Below are 21804 nucleotides of genomic sequence, written 5' to 3'. Positions count from 1 at the left end.
AACAAATCATAGAGAACATATAATAAATAATAAAATATTAAGTAGTATTCCTAAATCTTGTTGCAAATATATAACTTGTATGTTAAAAAAAACCCTTATCTGGGAAAGGTTGCTAATATACCATCAAATATGTCATACAAATTTTACGATTCAAATTAGTGGCAAAAATCTATATAACAATTAAACAAGTTACCATAAAAATAAAATAAAAAACAAAAAAACAAAAAAGCACCAAGAGATGAAGAAACTATAACAGCTTAATAACAGTAACACAGCATACATAGTCAAACATCCTCAATTCCTCATATATAATTTTTCATCTTGACTTTTGCAACACACAGCCAAACTCTTGAGAAAATCCTATAACACAAACATTTATGCAAAAAGTAATTGACAGTGTCTTTGTCCAACCCTTTTGGGTTGTGGCAGACCTCTAGGCAAACATCAATTGTCCAAACTGCATAAAAAAACATTGATTATGTCAAACAAAATTGAGTTATCTTCACTCCTGCATGATCACCATGTTGGCAGACTTCTAAGCAACATCAATCGTCCAAACTGCATAAAAATATTGATCCCGTCAAATAAAATTGAGTTCGCTCCAGCATGATCGCCATGTTAACATAAGAAAGGGCAAGGTAAATGAATGCAAAATCCATGAATTTATGCATATTTTTCACTTTCCCAATCTGTCTCGAAGTCTTAATAGTAATCTTGCACCAACCACAGAGTATTAAGCTCGGGATAGCACTCGATAAGAGTCATATCCCTCTATTTCATAAAACTTTTTTTCCTGCAATTCATATATTTAGGCATCATTATCTATATGCAAATAATTCTGAGCTATAGTAATTCAAATTGTATGTGTGTGTCAAAGAGATAACCACAGCTTATGTATGGTAGCATGGCATTGTAATACTAGGACATTATCAACGAATTTCCTGACCCATCATTTACAGAAAGGACTAGATGACTTTGACTTCTTACTTGCCCCAGTCAAGAATCTATACAAGCCACAAAGCTGAACTCATAATAGTAGTCCAACTTTGACCAACCCAATAAAAACTACTTCCATCCAATATTCCTTTTCCATTGGGAGGGGTTAACTCCAAGAGTCCCTCTCAGTAGAACCTGCACTAATTTCTGATATGCAAAATAGTAAACAAAAAAACATTACCTACAGAGTACAATAGCCTGAAGCTATGTATAACCCCAAAATCCACAATTGTAACAACTTTTTAATTATTCATTAATAGGCATACCAACAACTCATCGAATCACATCCAAAGATCATAAGCATAATTGTATCGAATAATCCAGCAAGAAAAAACCCCAAAAGTTGCCTTCCGAGAACAGCCAAACCATGTATTTAACACAAAAACCTTCCAAACTACTATTCAGGCCAAGAGGACCAATCAGACTGAATTGAACCAAAAGTTTCAGCCCAAGCACTCCAAAAAGGAATATATATATATATATATATATATACAGATATAGATATTCAAGGAAACAGCCCCAAATATATAAATATTTAAAAAAAAAAAGTGTTATCAAATAGCTTCAATTTTTTTATACAGATTACCACAAGTCTTGGAATAAAAATCAGTCCTATGTCAATTTAGTCCCAGCATGACCATACACATGATGTCATTGTATGAATTCTACATTAGTACACCTCCAATATTTTCCAACTTGCTCTAGAATATTGTGATGACTCAAACATTTTGTTTGGATGCTCTGGAATTTACCAATACCAAAGAGATTTGAATAATAGACTGACTGTTTCAAGTTTTAACCCTCACTTCAGACCACTATACCGTAGAGCATCTCCAATGCATAAAGCTATTTGTGCATGCTAAATCTATATTTTGAGGAGTGCTACAGTATCAAAATGATATATTTTAGCAATTCTACTCAAATGGTGCGTTGCTATTTTTTGACACAACCACCATTTTTTTTTCAACAATTATTCCCAATTTCCATTTTCAACCACCATTCTTTTTCCATTGCAAATATAGATAGAGATGGACAGAGGAAACATAGACAGACCCAACAATTCTTCCTACCCATCAGTCCTCCAATTCTACATAAGAAACCTCAGGTTCATCTCATCTTCAACCCCAAAACCACTACTCATCATAGCCCCAACACATGTTTCTCACATCCAAGCCTCAATAATCTGCTCCAAATTGCATAAATTGCAGATAAGAATCCGAAGTGGAGGCCACGATTTCGATGGCCTTTCCTATGTCTCAGATCATGAAAACATTGATAAAATTAGATGGACAGACTATGTAGCAACTAAATATGACAACAGTAGAAAGAAAATTCAATTAATATGATTATTGAAGTCAATATACATATGGGAATTTCTTTACCTCAGAGTCCCAGAAACAAACAAATTGATGAGAGAGAAAGAAAGAAGCTGATCATCATCGCCGGTCGAGGGAGCCACGATCGAGGGACCCAGACACAAACAAACTCCGGTCGATTTTTGATCATCATCGCCGCCGCCTTCTTCATCGGAACTCATGCCATGACCCAAAACGACGGCGACGGCGGAGGGAGCCACGATCGGACAACCCAGAACCACGGCTGAGCAGCACCTTGGATTCCTCCAGTGGGCCCAGATCGTCGAATCCGCCGCCGAAGTTCAGAATCCGGTAACGGCAGAGGAAGAAACAAGTGTTGCAGATGAGAAGGAGAGAGAGACAACAGAGTTAGCGATATCGAGGGACAGAGAAAACAACAGGGGATTGAGGGAGGTAGGACGACGTTGCAGATGAGAGGGAGCGACAGACGTAGCGATATTGAGGGACAGAGATAGCAATAGTTGAGGGATTGAGGGAGATAGGAAGAAACGGTGTCGTTGGGCCATTAAACAAACTTGCCAAAAAAATTTGGCAGCCCTCAAATATGAGAGAAAATTTGAGATTTTCAAATTTTGAGAGGCCAAATGAAAGGCCATTGGAGGGCCTTTTTTTTACCCATCTCTCAAATTATGAGTTTGAGAGCCCAAAATAGAAGAGCATTGGAGATGCTCATAGGTCTAATGGAATTTGCAGGACAAACTGCCACCATATAGTACGGAAATTGACGATCTTCTCTAAATTTCGGCTTTGCAACTCCTTCATGTCGCTTAAAACATTGCTATTGACAATTTTATCTGTTAGGTCAATAGGACTTCCGATGGCTAACTTTGTACAAAACGGGAATCATATCTTTTATTTTAGTTTGTGATTATGATTTCAAAACTTAGTTAAGGTAGTTGGTTTAGTTACCTCTGTCCAAAGGTAAACAGTAAATCAAAATCTTGAACAGGGATATATATTATCCACTCACCAAATTAGGGTTCATATATATGCATTCATAACATTAAACATGCTATGATTTGAAATTTGCATAATTTGATCTTTAAAATAGTGTTTTAGAATGCATAAAATTGTTTTTATAAACTAAAATCCTATTTGAAGTAGGACAGATGAATTCAATCAATAGAAAGATCCCCCAAAGCTCACTAGACTACGAACCTAACTTCAACTACTTGAAGCTTGCAAACAAAGAGTTTTCAAATAATTTTAAACTCTAATAACACTAATCTCTTTCAGCTTGAAGGTCTACAAAAGACCCTATGCTTTCAAAAAAACCTAGGAAATCACGCATTCTAGCAATTTAGTTGTTAGATTTTGTTTGTTTCATTCATCATCCATTAATTTTGATTGTGAGAATGTTTCAAGTATTGATCATCAATGATCCTAGAGCTAAACAGATTTCAACACCACAAGCCAATTCCACACAAGCACCAAAGGCTTGGAAGTGACTAGTCATGGAGATCAAAACACCGATTTAAGAGAGAACTGCGCAAGGAGTGAGTTCATTGACAGGCAGCGCCAGAGTTCAAGGAGAACATCAGGATTGAGTCTGGGTCAAAAGTAACTAGAGGATTCTTGGATTTAGAGTTTCATAACCTAGTTTTCTATACCTTCTTATGATTTGATTTGTCTGGATTAGATCCCATGGTTCTTCACCTATTAGATTTTCTACTTAAAAATCGGTGTTCATCTTTATGGTGTTGTTTTATGCTTTATATTTTTGTATTCAGCCTACTTTTACGTGCTTAATTGTTACTCGGTATTTGAAATTTGGTTAAAGTTGAATCAAATTTATTTGTAAAAGTAGTTAATCAGATTTGAAGACCTATTCACCCCCCTAGGTTTCACTCGGGCCTTTGCGTACTATTCACCCCCCTAGGCTCAGTTTCGGCCGTTTCGTACTCTGACTATCAGGGCCTAGGGTTACAGTCTGATTCCTCATTTATCCGTTATCAAACTGGTAATTTTTTCCAACAATAACAATATAAAGCATAAAAGAATAATATGATCATTTAAAAGAAATTAATATGATTATTTTTGTTACCTATTTTTAAGGTTTGTTCTTGTTTTTCAACCTTGTGGTTTTGGATAGAAATAGAAAGTAAAATTATCAAGATAATGATTTTAACCTAAGGATGGAATCCAGTGGAAAGAAGTTACATACTAAAAAGACAAGATGAAAGTTTGGTTATTTAATTGAAGTTTTTTGGAAGTTCAATGTTTGCAATTTTCCTTTATTCTTATCACTCTTCTATCAATCCATTGACTATCTAGTTTCCAGATTTATATCATGTCACTATAATATTACAACCAATTACAAGTAATTGGGACAGAACTTTCAGATCTTTCTTAGAAAACACACCTATTTTGGCAGGATCTCTTTGTGAGCTTTGTACGAGAGAATTACATTCCATATCAAAGCAATAAAATTTGCAGCAAGGACCTGCAATTGTAATCATGAAGAAAAAGTCGACACTTTGATATTGAAAAGTAAAATCATATAATAGAAGCAGAGTTATACTAAATGACAATACAAAGCACAATTATGGTGGCCATTCATTTTCAAACAGACAAGTAAGGAGTAAATCATATGCATTCTAGAAATGGTCAATAGTTGACAGCATCATGCAACATCATAGAGACTAGATAGTAGGATTTTGTCGTTCTCTTGTCCTAGATTATGAAATATCTATCAAAACGTCACTATTGGATGACTGATATAAACAGGAAGCACTGTTGAAGATACTGGTTCATTATTTAATATCATTTATGATATTTTTTTTCTCCCAGAGACGGTGTTAAACATTTCCTTTTGATTTTTGTTTCTTTCTTTATTTATAGGAGTATTTTTTTTACACCCTTTTTTTTTTTTTTTCTTTCTTTTTTCCTTTTTTGAGTATATAGATGTTAGACAGTTGCCAATACAACGCACCACATTATGTCCAAAACTTGTTCCGACACTAACAGAAGTGTCCACCACTGAGATAACTACTGTTACATGGTTTAGCAGCAGTATTGAGTTATTGACAAGAATGAAGCTAAATATTAACAGAAACTTGATGAGATATGGTCTGATGCTTTTGTCTGTGGCTAAATAAAATCAATGTCTCCTGTAGATACAAATGGGTGGGTGTTGAAGCATATCAGAACAGTTGGAACTCAATAACGGCTGAGATTAGGATTTCTGGGAGAAGAGAGGAAAGAAGAATGTGAGAGATGATGAAAAAAGGGTTTGGAGAATGAGTTGATTATTTCTTATTCTATGCCGTATTTATATTACTCAAATTACTGCTAATTACATAAAGCCCCTTCTCTTGCATTATTCTATTCTACCACTCTCCCTCAAGTTGGCACACAGATATCTCTCATGCCCAACTTGCATACAGTTGAAAGAAAATACTAAGACCCCTGGTAAAAACATCAGCTAAATGATTTTCCAACTGCACAAAAGGTATACAAATCACTCACTCTTTTAGCTTCTCCTTAATGAAATTGTTATCAATCTATGAAAAGACATGTATGCGGTGTTGGTACTCAATTGCTGTAATATCTCTACGAATCATAGTGAAATCTCTTCTCATCTGTGGATGTAGGCCGATTTTGGCTGAACCACGTTATATCTTGTGTTTGTGTGTGATTATTTTGTTGGCTTTCTTTGGATTTGTTATTCGGGCGCTTCCGTTGCCCCAACAAATTGGTATCAAAGCCGAAGGTGAAGAGATCCAGGAAATACAAGAAGTTTCAACATGTGCTACAACGGGTTTCAGTTGTAGGTGGAGTCAATTGGCTTGGTGGGTCACGATGGTCAGAAAATCGTGATGGGTTACATTGCATGGAGCTCGAGCATTCAAGGTGGAACCTTAGAGGTTTGACAGGTCGAGCGGGATACACTAGGGACAACGGTAGTTTTGTAGAAGGATCGTCAAGATTGAAGTTGCAATGAATTACCTTGATCAATGTTGTGGGAAGCGATGACTGGCAGGATGGGATTTGAGTCAAGGTGGAGATTGTTGGGAATTGTGTTTCAAATGCCTATTCTAATTAGGTTTCTATTGTGGAGTGATACACGGTGAAAAGGCATGTAAACAGAGTTGGTATTCTGGTATTGTAATATCGCTACGAATCATAGTGGAATATATCTTCTCATCCGTGGATGTAAACCGGTTTTGGTTGAACCACGTTATATCTTGTGTTTGTGTGTGATTGCTTTGTTGGCTTTCGTTAGATCTTTGTGTTCACGCGTTTCTGCTGCCCCAACAAATCTCAATATGTTTTGTCTTGTCATCTTGAACCAAGTTATTGAACAATGTTGATGGATGCCTTTTTATTACTGTATGGTGTTAAGGTCCATTATAACTAAAATCCAATCACCCATCAAAGTCTGAAATCAAATGAGCTCGCATACTCTATGTGCCATAGCTCAATATTTATCAAGAAAAAACAGAAGATTCAAAAGCCTCAGTTAGATCCCTATCAACTGATCCTGCCCAATCTACATCTATAAAAACTCCTAGCTTTAGATGACCATGATTAGAAAAGAAATGTTCCTTTGCCCTGAGCGTACTTCAGGTACCTCAGGATATATATAAGTGAATGGTAGAAGGGTCGTGCATAAATTGGCTTGCAATACGAGCTGCATAAGCTATATTTAGACGCGTATGAGACACATTTAAGTCTCCCCAAAAGTCTATGATATCTCCCCTTGCCTAATTGGTAGTCTACACCACCTTTAAGTTCATGATTGGCTTGTATAGGAGAATTTGTGGGCTTGCAACCCAACATACCAGTCACCTTAGGTGAATGATGTACTTCCCTTGGGAGATGAAAATGCTCTTGTTAAGTCTTGCAACTTCAACTCCCAGGAAAAATTGTAAACCATCCCAAGTCTTTGATTTCAAATTCTCTATCTAGAAGAGCCTTTAATCTGAAAACTTCATGAGTACCATCACCAGTCACTACGATGTCATCAACATAAACAATAAGAACTTTGATCTCGTCTTTTGCTCATGATGAACATAGTGTGATATTTGTGACTATTTGTACCCAAATCTGATCATGACTTTGCAGAATCACTTTAACCAATAAAGCGACCTTTCAATTTACACACCTTCCCTTCAGTTCCAGTCTTGAAGAAAAACCTTGAGGAATCTCCATATACACTTCCTCCTCTAGATCCCCGTGAAGAAGAATTGCATTCTTCACATCCAACTGTTGAAGACTTCACACCAAGTTGGAAACATAAGAAAGGACTATGTGGGAGTTCATCTTGGCAACTGGTGTAAATGTCTCCTAATAATCTATGCCATATGTAGAAGTGAATCCTTTGGCAACCAACCTTGCTTTATATCAGTCAATCGCTCCATCTACTTTTAATCTGACAGTTAACACCCACTTACATCCCACCGGCTTCTTTCTATTTGGAAGAGGTACTAATTCCCAAATCTCATTCTTTCCGAGAGCTTTCATGAAATCTACCATGGCCTCCTTTCACTTGGATCTGCAAGTGCTTCCTTCCATATGTAGAAGTGTACATATATATACATACTATATAATATATTGAAAATTTGTCTATTTAAGAATTAATGCAATCACTTTGAACATTAAAATGTCACTTGAGTATTTTACTTGACACTTATTTTATTTTTCTGAGCTAATATACTCATAATACAAATATGGAACTTTCTAAATGTTGCCACACCAATCCACATTACATGGGTCTCAGCACCTCAGATGTTTCTTTATATGTCAGAAGCGGGGAGGGAGGTTATCTCACATAAGCACAAAACTCTCCAAGTAAATTAGATTGTGCCATTCAAACCTGAAATTGCTGTGGTACGAATCGGAAGTTGAGAAATTGGAATGGTATCCAAAGTTGCCAGTTTGCAAGAACAGAAGAGAACCACTCCTACAAAACAGAGTTCAACATTGATATGAAAAAATATCGACTCTCGAAACAAAGGATTAGTTCCTTTCAATGACATGTTGTCGGTTAAAGGACAACTAAAAATAGAAGGAAGAAAAAGAACACTGTGTAATACCTGCTGAAGCTTTGGCACCACTTGCGATGGCCTCCCCTCAAGCGTCACCAATGTAGATAAGAAAACTCCGATGAATATCGGTGAGAAAAGGAACTGCAAATCAAATTCAGGTTACATTCAGAGATGCTTCTTCTAATAAAGTGAAAACATGCCAAGTTGCTTAATCAACTTAGAGCAGACAATAAAAACAAACTGGAAAAGAAGAAGTCACCTGGTCAAGTATAAGGCGCAAGAAAGCACCTGATGCTCCCGACAGAGTGACCAATTTACTCAGATATAAATACCTAGAAATAAATCAACTTGTATGAAGTGCACTTCAAAAAACTGTCCACAAAAACTCAAGTAAAAAGCAGATACTTTGATATTTTGTCAACAAATTTGTTGTTAGGTTTTAGTGCATTTGGCATCATCCCTTTAAGGTTAGGATTTTGAAAGCTCATACAAACTAAAGAAAAAGTAGCCAAATTTTGAATGTCAAAGGATCTACATTGCCCATGGCGTCATCAGAAATTTAAAAGCACTCGTCGACAACAATGACGATGTATATCTAACTAGATCATGCTAATCCAAGGGAAACAGCAAAAGAACCCAATCAGTAAGCATAAATATTTGCATAGTAATTATATTTTAATTTATTAAACCCTTCAAAAAAAGAATCATGTATCTGATGTACACCATTCAAATTTCATTTCAAACCCAAATGATAATTACATTTCTTATTATTTTCAAGATTACCATAGCCATCTTAGAAACATGTCATTTTAGAAGGGTCTTTCCAAGAAAAGAAAAAAAATCTCAATTTCAATACTGGCATAACTGTTGACAGCATAGTTATTGAATAATAGGATAGTATGAGGCTATAAGTTACCACAGCATTGAAAATATGAAGCTTATAATTATACCATAGTTACGGAGTGAAACAGACACAACAACACTAACAAACATGTAGCACATACATGAGAAAATACAAAGACAAAGTTGCTATAATCATGGATATGCAACACTCAGGGAGAACTTGGATTCTGTAGCTTTTACCAGAAGTGTAATGTGGGGCCCACCAAAACCAGCCCCAACAGAGTGAATAGAAATGTTCTCTTCAGGTCGAGTGACGATGCTTGATCGATTGCAACCTGAGACACATAACTACTAGAATTCAGCAATTTTAATCTAGAAGTTACATCATGACAGAGAAGTGGCGTACGCAATCTAACCCTATTTGTCCATGCATAGAAACATTAACATATTAATTGATAACTACATGCTACAACACAGTAGTTTTGAAAATTCAGTAGCAATAACTTGCGTCATCAAATCACTTCAGTTTTTCTTTTTCTTTTTTCTCCTTTTGGTTGGTTCAAGACTACCACATTAAAAAAACTAAAAATAACACAAAGGGAAAGTAGTACCAGACTTCATTGGATACTTTGAGAATATTATTTGGAATTGTGCAATCCTAGCTTTCATTTGGACTTCTAAAATTAGCTATAAGATCATCAGATACTCGTCCAATTGTTAGAATCTATATGGGAAAATTTAACTTTCAGAAACCTTCTGGTCTTCAGTTATGATAAATTTGGGGTTGATAGGTGCTGCTGACCAGCAGTGCCTTTATCTTTACTGGCTCACTTGATCAATTGAGCAAGTAAACACTTCATGGGGATTTCCTCAACTTGAATGTAACAATTTTTTTCTCCGAAGATCAGAATTCATGAACTTCAACGATATTGTTAAAAGAACACATCTGGGCTGCAAAACTTTGACCTGTGTCAGAAATTTGGAAATTTGAATTTTTGTTTGAACATTCAAATTGATTGAAATTAACGTTCTTCAATCCTTGCTTGAGAATAGCTGTTACTTTCCTCTGTGCTTTCTTTCAAGTACAGAATCATTTCACCACAGATGAATAAATCCCAAGTACGCCTTGAGATTCACATAAAAATTAAGCACAACCATTTGTTTTGCAAGCAGGATTAGATTTTACTAACTGAAAGGGATATACAAGAAGCTAGAAACAAGACTGTATCGAACAAAGAGATCAAACCTCTCACAACCAAGGAAACGTCACACCTACTCTAGTGAGAAAAACCCAACCACTTGTCACAGCCCAATAAGAATAGTTAATCAAAGAAAAAAAGCTAAAAACAACCCAAATCAGGACAAGAGCACGCGCCAATCTCAGAAGCTAAGGCAGCCTGTTTCCTGGTTGAAGACATGACCTCCTAGAATACAAGATAGATTTGTGATTGCTTTTCTCCACTTCTTAAGCCTAAGATTTTGTTTGTTTTTCCTCTCGAGTAGCAATTTCTCTTTATCTTCCCTTTGTTCACATATTTCCTTGGATTTAGTCTTAATGTTTTCCGTTCTAGAAGCACTTCCTTTCACATTCCTTTGCTTCTTTTAAATTACATCTTGTCTTTCCATCATTGTCCTTATTTACTTCATCCTCTTTGGAAAACCTTGTTAGCAGGGAGCTCTGGAGAATTACATAACATTAAATATGGAGAATTCCATACGCAAAATGTTCACATCTTATTTTAGCTACTAGTTTTTTCAAACTCAGGCAGGTTGCTATTTCCGCTCTCTTGCATATAAAAAGGAAGCAAAAAACAGCAATAGCATCATGAATAGCTCGACGCTTCCAAAACAGATTGACTTTGTAAATTGAAAACTGAAAACAGACAGGATTTCAAGTCAATTTAAATAAGCAGCACAAGAAATACACATAGATTGTTCCAATTATAAATACTTGTCGTCCAATAAAGCAAAATAGAGAGAACCTGAGACACAATATAGATATGGTGGAATGATTAGCACATCAATCATATCCAATTACAGAGACAATTTATGTAAAAGAACCAAGCTAAAATGTATGATCCGAACACAATTTCAATTAACGGATTATACAGGACATAATAGCCGTTACGTAACAAGAGCAACCAGTGTCTTCTCATTACGATCCATTATAGCGGTCGGATTTGTATTTCATGTCTACAACTGTCCATAACACCTGGTTGTTGGGGAATTATCTAGAACTTTCATAAATGTTGTTATTTCTTTTTGGACCACAACAGTCGAGATAAGCTTAAAAACTCAATATTCAATCCTCTATTTTGGATCAAGGACTTTCAAAACTTCAAACAATTGGCAAGTTTTACTCCCCACCCCCTCTTTTTTTTTGGGCATTATCTGAACTTTTCACTTGGATTAACATAAAAAGAAGTGTTTGGCGTAAGATTTATGGACTTTCTTTGTGGTTATTGCTTGAAACTTCCAATATTGCTGTTTTACCAATTGCTTTCAAATTCTATCTTAAGTTATTACTTTATTATAAACATCTAAATGTATATGGAAAAAGATATAGTGAGACCACCAAATAGGCCGACTTCTCAAATTGACTAAACCACAATCGCATACAGCGATGAATAATATGTGGACCACGCGATGTAGACCATTGATACCATGCTGATATTTACCCATATGTCTGTAACATAAGATTTTAATAAAATAGAAAACTATATCATCATGCAAAGTGGTCTCAAGGAAAGAGGTCTGCCAAACAAAATAAATGATGCGGGGAAATTCCATTTTGAGCAGTACCTCCCCATTGGGACTCCCAGACGCGCCTTTAAAGGAGGCGCCATAATTTGGATTTGTACAGGATTAGGAGAGAGAATATATCATAGAGATCCGAGTAGAGTGGAGTAAGGTGGAAGTCAAGGTTCATTGAGAGAGAGAGAGAGTGGTAGTATAGAGGTCATCTATTATAATTATCAGAGATCCAAGCACAGTGGAATAGGGTAGAAGTCAAGGATAAAGTGGCAGCATAGAGGTCATCATGGATTCCACAGACTAAGGCCTTACCCAAAGTCAAACTAAGTCTAACACCCTAATATAGAAGTCTAGAGCTCAGAAAGGAATAGTTTAGAAATCTCAAGGTAGAGATCGCAAGGTGATGGTCCTCAAGGTAAAGGTCTCCAGGTCTTCCTGAAGCCTCTCCCGTGAAGAAAATGAAGCCAAATCATGACGCCTTCTTGTTTCCCATGGTGCCTATATCGCTATGGGTGGGTTTCAGATACCCACACAAAGATTACTATAGTTGCCAACAAAGTTAAAATGACAAAAATAAAGATGGGAAGATGCCAATGTTGTTAAAGGCAGAAGAGAAGCTGCAAATTTTTTTAAGAAATTCCAATCTGAAGAAATCTTGAGACATCATCATCCTGAAACTCTAAATCAACCTATATTCTTCTCAACACAGGAAATCTCCTAAAATCAGGATAAACAAAAAGGAAAACAAACCAAAAACTATTAATACTAAAAGATTTCTTTTCACTATTTCAATATATAAATCACAGAAAAGTGAAGAATGGTATATAACAATTAGAAAATGTCCTGTCCAAACAAGAAGGAAAAAAAAAATTAATATTTAGACAGTTGTAGGTATAGGGACCGGAAAAAGTCTACCTGGCAGATCACATCTCCAATAAGTGTCAAAAATGCAGATGTCACTGCTTTTGTTAACACAGGATACTTCTCAAGAAGAGTCAGATACCTGAAATAAAGTAAACTCGAGTTAAAATGGCAGAGAATGTATCATGATTAACGTAATAAAAGTTTCCTATTTGCACCATATTGTAATTTATTTTTCAGCAAAAGGCAGAAACATTTCATTGAAAAATGAGAGAATAAAAATGAAAAGTCCCATCACAAAGAGAAATGTAGCAGAACAAACAATGTTCCTTCATTAGTTGGATTTTAAATTATTTTCAGATAAATGTCATTCACCATAATAAGGGAGTGTGTGCTTAGTAGAACAAGCCTAGAGAACAATACATCATGAACACAACACAGCACAACAAGATTGCCAACTCTAGTCAAAGCAAATTTCTAATCACTTGTGTTGAGAACACATAAATCCCTGAAACAGGATCCCGTTAAACATGTAATTTTGCCAGTGAGGCAAATTGATGTATGTCAAGATGAAAGGTTAAGACCGTACAACTATATGGAGAAAAACCATCTCACCATGTAGAATTTGGTGTCAACAGATTGTGTTGCCCTTATGCACAGGATACAGGAGTTCGAACAGATGGTCATGTAACTTTTCTTTATTTAGGCATACAACCAGTATTTACCTTTCCGAGAGCTATTAAATAGCATGGTCTTTAACTCTATCAATGCTTATAAGAGACAAAATAATCATGCCGAAAAGTGACACTCAACAAGATAAGAACCTACAGAAGGAATGACATGTAATGTAAGCAAATTGTCAACATTAAGGGACCAAAATATTCTGGAACCCAGAGAAGAAGAAAATTTGACAACTTCAAGGAACTCAAGGTCGGGAATGAACTTCAGAACTCTATTGGCTACATTTCCAGTTCATGTTCAGATTATCCATTGAAGTTATAATAATTGAACTTTAGAGAATCATATGGCAATGCTAATAACACTCTTTCAATATGTGTAAAGCCAAAATTCATAACTATCACAAAATCTAAATGGACAATGAAGAAAAAAGAGAAAGGTATGAATCCAACAAAAACCATTAGAAATACAATTTACACTTTACCATGAAAGCAAGGACCAGTCACTCCCACCACCACCACCACCTCCTTCACCTTTCCCACCTGAATTTCCACCAGTTGAACCCCCGTACCCCCCACTTCCGCCAGAGCCACCACTTGAAACAGCCGAGAACCGAAGATGATCAAAACCCAATCGTCTAAACCCAATTCCAAAATGAACCAAATCTTTGCTCACATGCCCACAAATGAAATTTGAGGAAAACAGATGAGAATTGGTTGAAGAACTCCTAAAACCACTTATCTGAAGTGGATTTGTGGGGATTTTGGTCTGGTTAGCAAAATGTGAAAAGGGTGTGCGAGAGAATCCCAAAACCCTGAACAAGGGTAGAGCTTTGCGGGAAAGAGTTACAGGGTTCGAAACCATTATTGGGCTGCTCGAACTCGAAGCGGCTTCTTTGGTGTGTTGTTATCCTTCGCAAAGTGGCGGGTTGTACATTATGTCCTGTATATGAGGTTTTTGAAGGGTATTACTGTTCTTTTGGTAAAGTTTGGGTTGCGGAACGCTTTTTTACTTACCCTCACTCCGTGTAAGTTCTGGATCTCGGATTGTTTCGACCTTTTTTTTCTTTTTTCCTAACAAATAACAAATCATCTACAGTATTTTTCAAACTATGTTACCTTTCTTTTTTTCTTTTTTTAGGCAGTTGTCTACTTGAATTTTTGCCTTTTAACTTTTGAAAAAAATATATCTTTTTTATAAAATAAACTTTATATTAAAATTTCCATTTAGCTGTACAGTCTACTAAAATAATTACACATACTAAAAACATGAGTAAAAAAGTCAAGCCTTGTCCTCATATTTGCCATATTTTTTTGTTTGTCTTTGCATAATTTTTAAGGGTAAACATGACTTTCTAAATAATATTTTGGACATAAACAATTTTTGAAGTTGATCATCGTTAACCATTTTCGGAAGGAAAAAAGTATTACTAAACCATAAACATGAGGGTGATTTTTTAATACATGAGGAATGTTTCTACCATTTCATTCTTTTTTCCTTTTTTTTTTTTGAACTGTTAAATCGAAGAAATTACGTAGCAGAACCGGACACTTTGTGCTCGGCAAAGAACAAGGTACTATACGGGATTTTTTCAAGAAAAAACATAACTCAAAAGACATACAAAATTTGTACCGAATTGATGCCTTGTATTTGAGATTGGAAAATTTTTAATTCAAAATTTGTACTAAATATCTTCCAATCCTTAAAGGCACTGATTCGTGCTCCCAAATACAACATAAGTTGCATAATTGAATAAATGTCATGAACAAGGACCTTTAGCCAGTTCTGAACCTGCATTAGCAACCACCAAAGGGTTATATTCAAACATAACAAGTCTTGACAATTGCTCTTCTAAACCAAATAGCCTCAACAACACTAGTATTAGCAGTTGAAAAAGGCTTGCCCACACCCAATAAAGGATGATATCCACACTATATTTTTGACTTTTGAACTCATTTTTTTCTTTTGGGAGAAAAAATTATACGATTCTCCCTCCAAAAGTAATAATTGGACTGCTATTTAAGGAATAATTATGTCATCTTGTATCATAAAAAATTCAAGGATATGTAATAGTACATAATTGTACTGCCATAATCACATCCCTAATGAATTTGGGTTGGGATCAAGGAGAATGAGGGCTTCTACACGAGTTGCCTCGGATTGATTCTTAATTGATGGGTTTGTATTGGCCCTCATTCACAATCAAACCAAATGCAAGAGAACATGCAGCAAAATAGAACCCCACCCCAGAGCATATCATAAATAGAATTAGTGAAAATTTAGTCCACATAATTCTATCTGTTAAACAAATCCACTCAACCAAAGTGCATTTCATGGCAACCTGCACACGCAGGCGGGCACACAACCCTGCCTTGTCAGAAGAATCCGGTAGAGAGCTCCCCTTGGATCCAAGTATAAAGGTGTATGATCTGCCAAAGAGGATTGCTGGAGTCATTCATCCAGTCCCTCTATGTCCACCTCCTCCTGTATTGCAAACAAAATTAGTTTCACCAAGGACAACCCTTTTGCAAGGTACATCTAGTCCATGCAATTCCTAGTCCATGCAATTCATAACACTGGGTTTCACAAGAAATCTATCAGAGTAAACTAGCATTCATTAGGTGAAAAAAAAAAAAAAAAAAACTAGAGGGAAAAAAGGGTGCAACATCTCCTCAAATACAAAAGCATGCATTACCAGAAATCATATTCATGCCCCACGGACAATCAAAGCAAAAATACTTCCTCACCTGAAGCCAAGGTATATTACCAGGAGAGGCTACAACCCCTAAAATGCCTCATAATCCGAATATATATTCAGAGGATATTCATGAAAGCACTTGCACCATATATAAACATAGCTTGCCAGTATAGGAATACAATATGAATATCAATGTCACTAGATGTACAAGCTGAGTCTACTTTAAGACTACAAATTTGAAGGCACGACAAAAGCCAGAAAGAAAAGAGAGAATCTGATTCTCAAGTAAAAAGTCATTGAGGGAATTTAAGAAAGTATTTGCACAATAGTAGGAATGAGGATAGGAATACAAAGCAGAAAATATCTGACATGATCAATCTACTTTATTAAGAAAACAAATCTGAAGGCACAGTAAAAGCCAGAAACTATTTAGAAAGAAAAAATCATGGAGGAAGTTTAATATGCACCACAATATATAATAGATATTGTATATCACAATAGGAATGTTTTAGAAATATGAGCAGCAATATCAAGTATAAAGCAGGCAAAGTGATATTTTTACAAAAACAAAATAATATCTCAGATAGTCAATCTACTTCAATAAGGCTACAAATTTGAAGGTTCACAGCAAATGCCAGAGAGAAATGAGAAAAACAGATAGAAGAAGCCTTGACAAACAGTCACGAACTGCATCTCACACAAACATCATCAATTCAGGCCTACTATATATGTTTTGCTCATCATCGTCCAGCACTGGATAAGCAGCCACAAGTGCATCTTGAGCGCCAATATAGAGTGAGTTGTAAATCTTCCAATATACCTCCCTAACTTTCCTAGCCGGGTGGAACAAACCCTGAAGACAGTAGTTGAGCACTACAGCTGCGCCCAATGCCACCCTCATCCCTTCAATGGCTTCCATGACAGCATTTATAACATGAGGGGATGTCTCAAAAATGTTTGGCCAAACATAGTTCAGCAAGTGTACTAAAGCATCCTCACACCCCAACCCAGCCACTCCTAAAGCCATGTGCTTAACAGCAGAAGCAGCAGTCTGCCTATGAACCAAATCTCTGTCCATGAGAGCATCCTCAAGTAATGGAGTCACTGCATATATATAGTCTTTTCCCATTTCACCTATGTACTCAAATAGAAAGGAGAGGGATTTCAGAACACCATTCTGGACGTTAAGCTCTGGCACTCGATATTCATTCATCAAGGCAGGTAAAACTGTGAATGGTGAACAAGTTTCTGCAACAATTGCAATTGCCACAGTAGTGCAAACGCGGTTCTGGCGTTCCTGCACCTTGAGGTTGTTCAACAACGTTGCCAACACATCTTGAGGGCCGATGGCTTTGGCAATGTACCCAAAAGTGTTGACTGTTGCTCGGCGAATACCCTTCTTGTGGGCTTTAAGCATCTCAAGAAGCTCAAAGCAGATCCTCATCCACTCCCTCGCAGGTACAAACTCAGCCCCACGATCAGCTATCCTACCAACAAGGTCAATACAATTCTCCTGAACTTTCTCGTGACGGTTCTTCAAGATTGGAGTTAATCGAGGAAGTAAATCCTTTATCGGAGGGGTCATTTTTGTCATACCAATAACATTGACAATTGCCTTGAGAGCTCCCAGTATTGATCCCAAAACTTCTGGGTACTCCTCTCCCAAATACTCATACAAGACAACCCCAAGATGGCCCATCAATTGCTCTTCTTGGCATTGCTTCATGACCACTGCAATCCGGGATATGAGATCAGCTGCTTGTTGTCTAACCTTCGCACTCTTGTTATTCAGGCGCCACTTTATAGTACCACATATCTGGGGGAGATACGGTTTCACTCTCTGCCCAAAAGCATTCACAACTGCTCCAAACCCATTAAGCATCACATTCGCATCGTCACTGGTCTGCTCTTGGAAGGCATAAAGGATTCCATCAACCAGAAGCTCTTCCAACCGAGCATCAATATCAGATGCACCCAAATTGGCAACCACCTTCTCAATTGTTTCCATAACCATTCTTCTATATGGTTCACTCTCATCTTTCAGGTCCTCAACTATCCTACCTACTATATCAGCGACGCCAACTTTGTTAGCTATCTCTACAGTGGTATCAACAAGTTGTCTATAGTTTCTCCGATCCAATGCCATCCTTCTGACCCAGAAGTTTCGGAAGAACTCGGGAAGAATATCACTTCGGATGTAATCAGCCTCCACACCTTCTGTACTCACGCACTGCTTAACCACTTTCAGCACAATTTTCTTCATTTCTTCATCAGGAGACTGAAACTCACGAATCAAAATAAACATCACTTCCTTGGTATAGTAGCTGGCATATATAGCATCCATCAGGGGAATGATAAAACCAATTGCTTTCAAGAATGCAGCCAAAACCTTCCCACGATGTGATCTAATACCTTTCCACAGAGGTTTCAAAACAGAATCGAAGCTTTCAATACCATATGGGGCAGCAGCCTCAGCAAGAGCAGCCAGAGACAATGCAGTTATAGTCCTGACCTTCTGATTCTCATCACTGAGACCATGTTCTATGATCTCTACAAGAGACCTCAAGTGTGGAAGAACAGCACAGCCTATCAAAATAGCAATCTGCTGAACAATCTTGATGCCAGTGTGACGAGCTTGCCAAGATTTCTTACTCTGACACACAGCTTTCAAGAATGGCAACAGTGCAGGGATTCCAAGTGCAGAAGCAACAACACTAAAGGCTCTAGCAGTGGTGTTCCTCACATATTCATCGATGTTATCAATATCTGGACGCATTGCAGCGATCATTGTGGCCAAGCCAGCCGCTTTGCTGAGATTGGAAATGATCTCTCTACCCTCCACACGGGCATAATAGTCCTCATCAATCAACAGAGGCTCAATCACAACCAAAATTTTGTGCACATAAGGTCGCACCAACTCATCCAACTTATATAGCACCCTATCAATAACCTTCACCAAAAGATGTCTCTCCTGATCTTCCAATGTGGGTTGCATGAGCAATGGCAAAATACGGTTAAATAGTGGGCCAGCACCAAACTCCCGAGCCTTATCAGTTAGCTGCCTTAAAGCTGTTTTCCTCTGTGGTGGTGTCCCGTTCTTAACTTTTAGCAGTAGTTTCATAATCTTTCTCTCTTTCTGTTCATCAGGAGACAACTCTTCCTCATCATCTTCATTCAATAATGCACCAAAGTACTGGTAATCCTCTGGTTTCATGAATGGCAACCCACCTGGCAATTCTTTCGGAACATCGAACTGCTGACCCCTATTTTCTTCAGGAATCGCATATAGAGGAGTACCTATTGGAGTTGGTGTAGCAAGAAGTTTCCTTGCAGGCGTTCTAATCGGAACATAAGAAGCTGGGGGATCCAAAACCTTATAACCCTCTTGCGGGAACATTGCATCTAGCTCTTCATCTGTTAAAGGGCGATTTCTCTCTTCAATATCCTTCTCCCACCTCAATAAATTATACTGCTCTGGCGTTATGGCACCACGCAAATTAATAGCTCCAGGAGTTGGCGTAGCAAGTTCAACTCCTCCAACAGGAGTCACACCAGGAGTGTATGCTGCCGCAGGTGTAGCACCCGCCATCGGTGTGGCGCTTCCCATAGTAGCTGGAGTCTCATCCCATCTTGACCGCTGACGTTTTGGGGTTGGCGTTGCAAGCCCAGCCTGTTTAGGTGTGGCATCCCAAGTCATACCAGCAGGTGTGGCACCAGGAGTAACACCACCTGCCGGAGTTGCATCTGAGTCAGCCAGCCGACCTGGGGTGGGAGTCTCATCCCACCTGTTCCTCCTTGAGAGTGAGGGTGTCGCATCACCAACTCTCCCAGGTGTTGGGGTTGCATCCCACCTTCCAATCCCAGGAGTAGAATCTGGTAAATCCCAATCAGATGCAGTCTTTGCTTTCTTCACACCTGAGTCCTCCTGAGACTGATCCCACCTGTTCCTCCTCTTTTGGGTTGGCTGTGCAGCTGCAGGTTCCCTTTCCTTCTCCACTGCCTTGTTCTCCTCCTCCTCTTTCTTCTTCTTAGCGATTAACCTCAAAGTCTCCTCTTTTTCTCTCTTCAAGGCCTCTTCTCGCATCACATCAGCATAAGTTCTTACTGACACATCCGGGGTCTTGTCTCCCATTGCAAACGCATCGTGTCGCTCTGGCGAAATCACCCTATTCAACCTTCTTCGTCTATAATCATCCTCCCTATCAATGATTCTCTGAGTTTTCTTGAGACCCATGGCCTCGTCTTCATCCCCACCCCTGGGCATATCCTTCAAAATTGACTTCGGGGCCGTGTACGAGGCCAATTTCCTCGCCACTTCGGAGTCCATAGCATCAAGGTGCTCCTCATCATCGTTAACAGGTATTGATTTCTCATAACCCTCGAAGGGATTGTTGCCACCATAGAGATCAGTATCGAAGGTGACTGAAGTGAGCGACGCGAGCTGTTGCTCCAACTTCTTCCTCTCTTCCTGGGTCTTTGCAATCTCTGGATCCACGGACGCCATATCTATAGGTTTAATTCAATCCAATCTGATTTCTCCCAAATCAGAATATCAAAACCTAAACCTATCCTGAACCCTAACCCTAATTCTCACTTCCAATATTCTTTGCCAATCAATGAATTTCAAAACACAATCAATCGAATATCCCACCAGCAAATCGTGAAAAATAAAGACCTAAATCCAAAAATTCAAAATCAAATTAAAATTATTAGAAATAAATTATATAAAAAAATAAAAAATAAAAAAGGAGATATTGATACTATGAGGACAGGAGGGGGGGGGGGGGGGGGGGAGAATTGAATTCTTACAGAATCATATTATGCAACATATACAGACCGCAGTGTGTGTGTGTGGAGATCAATTAAACTAGGGTTATCAGGTGCTTACCAGTTGGGATATGCTTCGCCTCGGCCGAATATAGTGAGATCTGTATTGAATTTCTTCTTACCTGGATTGGCGACAGCTGCCTCACACGCCACTCGTGATCGGGGGAGAGCCCGGAGGGAACTTGCCCGACTATTTTCTTTTCAAAACCTTCGCTGAAACAATCTTCCCCTCCGAAGAAGGCTTCTTAGACAGACAAATTGGCTACAACTTTTGGGATAGAAACTATTACTCAACTTTTTACATTTATTCTTCATAAAATAGGCTATATATGTGTGTGGCGCCGCACGCTGAATATTTGGAGCCCTACCCGAACACCGACTCCAATGTCGGTTTTGTTTTCGGATCAAATACCCGACCCATATTTAATCTCCCGTTACTCATTATTGGCATAAGAAATTACAGTGGATTGATTTCATGATAGTAGATGATTCATGGTTCTAAGTTACCATTAAAAAATATGTATATATAATAGTCCATCCCTACCTAAGTTGTTGGATTGTTTTTCATGTCCGGAAGCCCTTGATGGAGCCTTACACTCTCCCGTCCTCGTTCCCGTTTCCGTCTTCGTTCCTTTCTCCTTTAATAATTAATTCTTAACATTCTTACCTTGAAAATAAAAATTTTAATAAGTAAAGATTAAATATTCTGACAACCACTCGTTAATTACGTGCTAAATAATATTTTAGCGTTTCCAATCAATTCAATTCATAAAATGAATGA

General features: G+C 37.7%; 2 protein-coding genes across 3 annotated transcripts; both read right to left on the bottom strand.

The window, feature by feature from the left end:
* Positions 1-239: 239 nt before the first annotated feature.
* Positions 240-14725, bottom strand: LOC132313495 (protein sym-1). Of its 2 annotated transcripts, none has more exons than XM_059812285.1 (8): positions 13983-14720; positions 12875-12962; positions 9446-9540; positions 8622-8694; positions 8411-8503; positions 8191-8277; positions 4735-4815; positions 240-558 (listed from the first exon to the last, which is right to left on the bottom strand). In XM_059812285.1, exons 1-7 carry the CDS (start codon positions 14360-14362, stop codon positions 4735-4737), a joined length of 897 nt encoding a protein of 298 aa, XP_059668268.1. In that variant the 5' UTR covers positions 14363-14720; the 3' UTR covers positions 240-558. The 2 variants fall into 2 exon arrangements, with proteins under 2 accessions (XP_059668268.1, XP_059668269.1); XM_059812286.1 differs by lacking the exon at positions 240-558 and adding an exon at positions 565-793 and having other exon boundaries at positions 13983-14725.
* Positions 14726-16751: 2026 nt separating this feature from the next.
* On the bottom strand, positions 16752-21324 carry LOC132313494 (uncharacterized). Its single transcript, XM_059812284.1, has 2 exons — positions 21085-21324; positions 16752-20871 (listed from the first exon to the last, which is right to left on the bottom strand). Exon 2 carries the CDS (start codon positions 20698-20700, stop codon positions 16891-16893), a length of 3810 nt encoding a protein of 1269 aa, XP_059668267.1. The 5' UTR covers positions 20701-20871; positions 21085-21324; the 3' UTR covers positions 16752-16890.
* Positions 21325-21804: the final 480 nt, after the last annotated feature.

The sequence above is a fragment of the Cornus florida genome, unplaced genomic scaffold (assembly GCF_030987335.1).
Source record: "Cornus florida cultivar Cherokee Brave unplaced genomic scaffold, ASM3098733v1 CherokeeBrave_3.0.0_Hap2_Chr06, whole genome shotgun sequence".
NCBI lineage: Eukaryota > Viridiplantae > Streptophyta > Magnoliopsida > Cornales > Cornaceae > Cornus > Cornus florida.
Note: the sequence above shows the minus strand (reverse complement) of the source record. Positions and strands in the feature narration are given on the sequence as shown.